Source organism: Meleagris gallopavo, chromosome 5 (assembly GCF_000146605.3).
Source record: "Meleagris gallopavo isolate NT-WF06-2002-E0010 breed Aviagen turkey brand Nicholas breeding stock chromosome 5, Turkey_5.1, whole genome shotgun sequence".
NCBI lineage: Eukaryota > Metazoa > Chordata > Aves > Galliformes > Phasianidae > Meleagris > Meleagris gallopavo.
The window spans coordinates 20,562,074-20,570,887 of NC_015015.2; the positions used below are offsets into that span (position 1 = coordinate 20,562,074).

Consider the following 8,814-nt stretch of genomic DNA (forward strand, 5'->3'; position numbering starts at 1 on the left):
AAAGGGAAAAGCAGAAAAGGGGAAAGGGGGAAAATGTTTTTGAAGTCCTTAGTGAACCCTTTTACTCCTATATTTGTCACCACACTTTCAAAACTAAACAAAGAGATGAAAACATGGGCCATTCATGTAACATTTAGAAAACCAAAAATCATCACACTTTATAAAACAAACATTTTGCTATGATCCAGATGGACATATATAAGAAATGACGGCTCACGTTCTTTGGCTTTTGCCCAAATTGAGAAGAGAAGGGAAGCAGATGGAAAGCCACACAGACAACATGCTTAAATTACTGCCAAGTCAGCCCTCACTTGCTCTGGCAGTGGTTGAATGGCGACTGCTTCTACCTTACCAACCTTCTGGGATGGTTTTTGCAGATGAATGTAAATAAATAGCATTTCTCTTAAAAACAGAGCAAAATATCTTATAACCATACTATCAAAACTGAAAGTTTAAATTACAGGCAATGTGCTTAGAGTAATAATCTCCTATGTATATGACAGGACACAAATTCAGTGGTGGTATTATGAAAAATAACAACTCACATAGCCTCTGAGAGTTACATTTCCCACAGGTTCACAACACCTCACATGTAAGACTCAAATTATTCTGATGCTTCTGGAATAACTTGTGATTAAAAAAAAAAACAAGAAACTTTACCTCCCTTCATCATGAACTGCTTTTAAGAGATTTGCATAAGAGTTTAATCTTCTTATGGGGCAGTGGTTGAAGACTATACTGACAGGTGCACAGTGTAATCCAGCCTCTGCAAAGCTTGCACTCTACCACAGAAGGCAAACTGGACAGTCAAATAAAAAGCTGCCATGAGAAAGCAAAGTAAGAACAGTGGGGGTTACTGAAGATACTATAATGAAGTCTAGGGCATTTTCAACTAAGTAGGAAAGAGAAATGAGATGCCAGTTTTGAATAACCAGCAATACGATCAGAGCAGCAGACTGAGGGCGGTGCTGGGGAAAGAGGCAACTACATCTCAACTGCAAAACAAAGACGAAGGAGCTAATGTGAATGCCGAGGAAGATAAGGTTGCTTACAGCACTGCAGTATAACAATATCACAGCCACCAAAAGTACTTGAATAATTTAGCTAGATACTTTGAATGTACATCTCTTTAGCAGTAAATAACCCATGTTTGCATATGATACAGAACCTGACACCATAAGCTAGACTGATGGTTTAGCAAAAAAACCCAAAAACAACAACAACAAAAAAAAACACCCAACACAACAAAAACAAAGCACTTTCCTTCAAACAAAGATGCAGCATTATTACACATTCAGTATAAATACTTATTTGTGGTGAAAAATACCCTTCACAGTATGATTACATCAGCTGTTTTCATAGATAACCTAGTACACAATGGTGAGGAAGGACACAACTTAGCTAATCATCTCACAGAAAAGGGACCCCAAAGACAATACTTAAAATTGAAGCTGACTGCAGCTTCCCACAGCTCATATTTATTATCTCTCAGAAAACTGATAGCCAAGCTGACCACAAGCAGCCATAAACTTTCTTTTGTGAATATGCACAGCAAGAGATAAAACTATACATGATAAACTTTTAACACATATGCCAGTGTTTATCAGCCAAACAGGAAAGATTATTGTTAAGAGAGAACCAATTTAGATTAATTGGCTCACAGAAGTAGACCTCCATGTCAAACCACCATCAAACACAGGAAGAAAACAAGGTGATTACTCACACAATACGGACAAAGTTATTAATAACTTCCAACTGGAAATATTTAGATGGTGAGCTAAGCTACCTATTGCAACATTCACAGCCCCTGAACAACTTTTGTAAATACACAGCAAGCATCTAGAAGATATTGCTATTACCCTGATCTACTGCGGTGCTTGAAAACCAGCTTCATCTGTTCCAGTCATCAAAATTAATCACTTTCTCACAGGTCTTTTTACAGATATCCCTACAATTCACAACTTTAAAGAGTTTCTGAAAAATCTCCAGTGTATGAGGTCAGTTCAGAGGAACAAGACAGCACCAAAGGAAGTAGATCTTTCTGTATTTTGGATGGTAGTTTTTAAATAATAGCATTTGTCTATCATCTGTTATAAGTACTACAACTATAGTACTAAATAATAGTACTTATCTATTAATTTTATTGAGCAGAGGAATTTGTGACCAAACTAATCCTGAGTTCCAGCTGGCACAATGTCTTAAAACCAACTCAGCTCTAAGCTAGTGCTCCTATTTGAACATTTATTTCACACGGCTCAAAACGAATACAGCAGAAAAGACTTGGCAAGCAATATTGATGCTTGAAAGTAGAATTAAGTAGAAATTGAGACTTAAAATCAAAAGACAGCAAACAATCAGATCTCACCTGTTTAGGAAAGCATTTCCAAACCGGCTGAGCTTACGGAATGGCTTCTTAGGATCAACAACCAGGGCATTTCCTGGAACGCTTCCTTCTGATTCTCCATACATCACAGCAATGAAAGAATCCGTGGTAGGTTCTGGACCAATCCGCATGCCTGGGAAGTCTTGTTCCAGCAGGTATCTAGTGATGGAGAATATATAAAGTAACAAAATGAATGATTGAGAAAGAAGACAAAAGTAAATAACTACAATGCCCTTGAAAGGGCATATGCAATATAATCATGAACTCAGTAAACACAACAAAACAATAAAATTGCATTTTTATCTGCATTTCACTTGTATTTGTTTGTATTAGCTAGGAAAAGTTAAAAAGATCAAATTCCAGTTTTTTTTACAAGTAGGTAAAAAGATAAAGTCAGTCCCTTCACACAAACAGTGGAAAGTATTCTCTCAGCTGCGGCACCTGAGCCATTCAGATAGATATCTCTATCAAAGATCACAGTAGCTTACACTAAAAGATATCACTTTCTTTTGCCCATGTTTTCAACCCTTACAAGTGTTTCTAGTGCTGAAAGGGAGTGGTTTGAAACACAGTACAAACATGAGTAGCATCAGTTTATTGACAGATCTAACTGTTCAATGAACTCTTGCAGCACAGATTTTTACTAACTTCAACTCACCTTTCCACAGGCAGAAACAACACAGTTAGGAGACATATATCTACTTTTATTAGGGAGTGAAGAAAGGGCTGTTATTCTGGTCTGTGTATTAGAAAACTGTTGTTAAATAAGTTAGATCTGCAGAACTTCAGGGTTAAAGGTAACAACCATCCTAGAGGCACGAGGTCAGGCAATGCTGGATAGAAAACATCTTGCATCCCTTGTGAGCAATCTGCTCACAGACTGCATGTAGACAGTGGCTGAAGTCTGATACAGCAAGTCGAAACTTGACAAGAAGCTCCCAAAGCAGCAGTGAAAAACATCACACTGAATCAAATGCACAAAAGAGAAGTCCCAGATCCCACAGGATCACAAGGAACTACAATCTTGAAGGGGACAGACTCTTTAGCAGGGTCAGTTGTGATAGGACAAGGGGAAATGGTTTCAAACTAAAACAGGGGAGATTCAGATGAGATGTAAGGAAGAAGTCTTTTACAATAAGGGTGTTGAGGCACTGGAACATGTTGCCCAGAGAAGTGGTGGATGTCCCATCCCTGGAAACTCTCAACATAAGCTGGCCCAGGCTCTGGGCAACATGATCTAGATCTAGGTGTTGATTGCAAGGGATTTGGGCTAGATGGCCTTTAAGAGTCCTTGAAAACTTTAATGATTTGATGGTTCTATTAAATCTGTGTAGAGGATCCGAATGCAGGCTAGGACACCTCCATGTTAATAGGATCACTGCTCTCAATCACAAAAGCTCATGAAACTGGCAGGCACTGATGATGAACCTTCAGTGATGGTCTTCTTTTAGAAGACTAAAAAATAATCTCGTATCTTGCTCATGAGGCTGCCAACACATGCAACACTTGCAGACTTTACAAAGAGTTGGCAGCATCATGCACCTTTGAGGATTTTCAACATGCATTTTTTCAGCTCAGTACTAAAAAAAAAAAATAGTGTAAATTCAAATTAGCTGTGTATTGAGACATAGAACAAATATGAACAAAGTGCTATGGAGCTGCAATACTTCCACGTTGACTTCAAAGATGCTGCTTTAGAAGCCAGACTCTTGAAGTGGTGACAATGCAGGAAGGCACGAGCTCCTTCCAAATATGGGTCCCACCCAGCAGCCACTGCTATGCCTGGTGCAGTTCTTTAGCAGACAGCAAGCACTTTGCAGGGCAGGTATTTTCCATTAAGGCGCTGGCCCACAGACGCACATCCAGAATCAGGACAGCCTAAAATAAACCCCAAGATCTTGAGTGCTGGCGGTACAAACTACACCAAACTTCCTCTCGTTATGAAAATATCGCTTTCACTTAGCCACACAAAAGGAAAGAGCAGCCTTCTATAAGCTGAAAAGCTGCAAATGTCTTCGTATCGCGTGTGATTTTAGCACAGGAAACTACCTGGATTTTTAGTATCCGTGACCACATGCCCTCCTCAGGAATTTTCACCAGAGGGAGTTCAAAAAGATTCACAGGAAGAATGCTAAAAATAGCGAGCGCCCCAAAGACAGTCTGGATCAAACAGCAGACATCCTGTTGACTCGAGGAACTTGCTCTTCTCCTTTTGTTTTCACCTGGGCTATAACCTTTCTGCTGCACTAATAACCATTTGTCTACATCCCTTGGCCAGATCTATAGCCAAACTCCGGGAAACCAGTTCACAAGGTTCCAGAGATAGCAATGATTACTCACAGTGGCGGATGCTGATAATCATCTAAAGTCTGCACGCTTCAGTTAAGCCACGCTAACATACACAGGCTAGTTGAACAGATGAGCAGTGGACAAGGATGCAGAGTAATGTATGGAAAGACCGACTGAGCCTCTTTTAATAGGGCTGCTCTCCTCCATAGGTTTTTTTTAAAAAAAAAAAACATAACAAAACCAGCAGGAAATGTTTGCTGCAGTACAAGAATTCATACAATCATGGAATCATAGAATGAGTTGGAAGGGATGTTAAATATCATCTGGTCCCCTGCCATAGGCAGGGCTGCCACCCACCAGATGAGGCTGCCCAGGGCCTCAACCAACTTGCACTTGCACACCTCCAGGGATGGGGCACCTACAGCTCCCTGGGCAGCCTGTGTCAGCACCTCACTGCTCTCTAAATGAAAAATTTCCCCAACATCTAATCTAAATCTCCCCTGCTTTAGTTTAGAAGCATTCTCCTTTGTGCTTTCATTCTGTTTGAATAACAAAGAAATAAAGGCCTCTCCCTGTCAATCCCAACAAAAAAGTTATGCAGTCCATTCTTGCCATACACTGAATTGCACACCAGATACTACTGCTAGAACAGGGAGCTTTCTCAGAACTCAGCTCTGGCTGAAGTAAACAGAAGGAAGTTTACCATCTTCACCTCTGTGTAATATCTCTGAGCACAGTAAGATCATCAGCTGGCAAGCTGAGGAATTCACTGCTGGTTTTCCTCATCACAGTAAGTACATGGAAGAATGCAAGAGGAAAAAAGCAATAGAAAAAAAAAAAAGCAAGAAAGCAAGTGAGAAAGAAAAACCCTACACTCAGTCTCACACACTTCTCAAAGAGAAGACATTAATAAGTTAAATGTATCACACTGGAAGTTCGATGCACAGTGGGAAGGAAAGTAAAAGCTCAGCGACTACAGACTTGTAGTGACAACCCCTATCTCTGGTACACCACCACTCTCTTCTCCTGTCCCTCCTTTTGCCACTCTGAAGCAGCCATGGGAAGCTGAGAGCATTCCAGAAGCTGCACAGGTACAGTGCCAAGTAGCTTACAGAGATAAGCGCTTGGCGCTCAGACATCCTCCCACCCTATTAAAAAAACAATCAGACAAGCATTACCACTTGGGCCTGCGTATTGCTGTTTGAGTTGTCAGCACTGTCAGATACCTGACTAAAATGGTGTTATCATAATACATCTTACTCAGTGAAACCAGGAGGTTCTAACCTCCTGGTTTCACTCCATTGTTCCAAGTGCAAAGTGTATCAGCAGCATCAAGGATAAAAAGAAAGAGGGGCTGATAGTGTTTGTTTTCCCATCTCCGTCTCCTGGGATACATGGACATTGCTAGATCAGTGTTTTCCATGAAGACTTGGTGGAAGGAACTGGGTGGATGTGTCTAAGCCATGAAAATGTACAGTTCTCACGATAATTTCCAAATCAGATTACACTGTGCTGGGTAATCACAATGAGTAAAGCTGAAATGAATGTTCACCAGCAGAACAGATTTGTGGATTCACATATGAACATGATAGCAAACACTGAAATAGACCAAGTGTGTCCTTCTGATTATGAAATGAAGAAAGGTGAAGCAAAAAGCTGCTTTAGTTAAGACTTAATGTTTGCATGCCAAAAGGCTACTGGCAAAAATAAAAGGAAAAATGAGATAAGGTCTAACTTCCTTCTGAAGAAAACTAACCCTGAATTATAACAATCTTGGGAGGTTATGGCATTTTTCCATGAAAAATCACCCTCTGAACTGGATTTTGAATATCAGTCACTGTGACATAACCTCTATACTATCATTGTAAACTGCTGCTGTTGAAGAGCGTCTCCCTATCCTGCTGCAGCCAGCTGCTATCTACATGTGTTATCTATTCCATGGCAAACCCTGATGTAATGAATGCTTATCTGCCCCCTGGGAAGGTGCTGGTGCTGAGGTCGGCCTGCAGAGCACTAACAACTGCTTTGTCATTGACAGGGTCTCAATGGTCAATTCCTGAGGTCTCCAGCACTGAGTGAAGGAGGAAACCACGCTGTGAATTACCTGAATAGGGATGGGATGAAAGGGATACGTGGGGAAAAAGAAGGGCACAACACAGTAAAAGAAACTGCTTCCTTCATTCAGTCAATAAGAAGTATGAGAAAACAGGTTTGAAACCTTATGTCAGTCAAGTTGACATTTACCAGAAGGTTCAAGTCTGTCCTGACCTCCTACCCCAGCAGAGACGACTACAGTCTCACTGCTGTGGGAAATTAGGGTAAAATGTTTGGAAATGAAATTTCCTTCTTCATCCAGACAGTACGTTAATACCATTTAGCCCTATTGCTTAGTACTTTACGGTTAAAGTGGTTACTTACAAAGCAATGGCACCAAAAGCACTTGTGAACCACCTGGAGGACCATCATACTGACTTAATCCCAGTACTTAACATGGGCACCTGTAAAGGACAGAAATTCTGAATGCCCATAAAGGAAGAATGTGAGTTCTCATCCATGGCAAAGTACTACAGGAGGGGAAAAAAAAATCTATGAAATGACCCAGCAATTCAGCTGGCAGGTGGCACATGTTCAGGTGCACAGTAGTCTGGCCTGTTCTATCTCCAAGTTACCCATGTCCTCATCACCCATGTAGGAAGAATTGGGGTGTTCTATGATCTATCACAGAACCACTGAATTGGAAGGAACCATTAAAGACCATCTAGCCAACATCCTCTGCAATGAACAGGGACACGTACAGCTAGATCAGGTGCTCAGAGCCCAGTCCAGCCTGACCTTGACTGTCTCCAGGGACGGAGCATCCACCACCTCTTTGGGCAATCTATTCTGGAAATGCTTACCTGGAAACACATCCAGACCACCAACACAGCTATCACGTGAGCACAAGCAACAATGAAAATGAATCAGGGTGGCTAAAGAAATGCTAGGAAAACCTAAGTCACCCAGCCCACAAAAACAGACTTCCTTTCAGCTAGCACTGGGGATCTTGAAACTGAGTTTCCCTTCTTTTAGTGACAGCCCCACTTCTATTTTTAATGCAGTGCTCCAAGCAAACCTGCTCTGTGTGTCCACAGGAGTTCAGTATCCGCCAGAGAGCCATACTCAGCCCAGAGCTCCCATGCAGCTGCCAAGCAGGAAGGGAACACAAATGCCTCTGCAAACATCTGAAATAGCACAGGTGAGCAAAGGCAAACTCCGCTCTGCAGAGCAGGAGGGAGGGAGCCGTACATTGCAAAGAGAAACAGTGTTACAAGCAGTAACCTTTGGAACTAAAAGGGACGTATTTGTATCATTTACAGAAGGTTAAATCTTCACCCAAAGACCTCAGCATCTTCTGCAGAATTCTAAACGATCTTTATAGAATCACAGCATTGTTTGAGTTGGAAGGGACCCTAAAAGGCCATTTAGTCCAAATCCCCTGCAGTGAACAGGGACACTCATACTAGATCAGAATGCTCAGAGCCCTATCCAGCCTAACCTCGAGCATCTTCAAGGATGGGGCATCCACCACATCTCTGGGCAATCTGTTCCAGTGCCCCAACACCCTTACTGTAAAAAACTTCCTCTTTATATTCCAGCTGAATCTCTCCTCTTTTATTTTGAAACCATTTCCCCTTGTCCTATCACAACAGACCCCGCTAAAGAGCCTATATTCTCTTTTCTCACAGCTCATCTTTAGATACTGAAATGAAACATGAGACAAACACACCAAGACAAATGCAGGCACTCTCCAGCTTCCTAAAATCCCCACAAAATTCACAACGAGAACAGAAAATATACAAAAACACTACGAAAGTACTAACTGTATCTTGAATTTAGGAAAAAAGAAAAGGTGGAGATAAGATTACATGGTCGTTGATGACTGATGCCCTTTTAACGCAAAGTAACCAGTTCTGAGAAAAGTTAGCAGGAAGTACCCAAAGAGGTTACTGCCAGCACGACGTGAAACCGAGAGAACCTCCTTAACCAGGAAGTTGGCAGAAGAACCGCAGAACACCGAGCACGCCCGGCAGCAGCCCCATCCCCAGCACGGGGCACCTCGCGCCGCCCAGCTGCTCGCCAGCACCTGCTCGTGCGGCGAGAGC

At 41.7% G+C, this 8,814-nt stretch overlaps 1 protein-coding gene across 1 annotated transcript in view; it reads right to left on the reverse strand.

The window, feature by feature from the left end:
• The window catches only part of LOC100542789 (cytosolic phospholipase A2 epsilon-like), a 52,244-nt gene extending 49,730 nt beyond the window's left edge, over nt 1–2,514 (reverse strand). The window contains exon 1 of the mRNA XM_031553390.1: nt 2,403–2,514. Within this exon, the coding sequence (XP_031409250.1) occupies nt 2,403–2,514 (112 nt within the window). The remainder of the gene's footprint in view (nt 1–2,402) is intronic.
• Nucleotides 2,515–8,814: the final 6,300 nt, after the last annotated feature.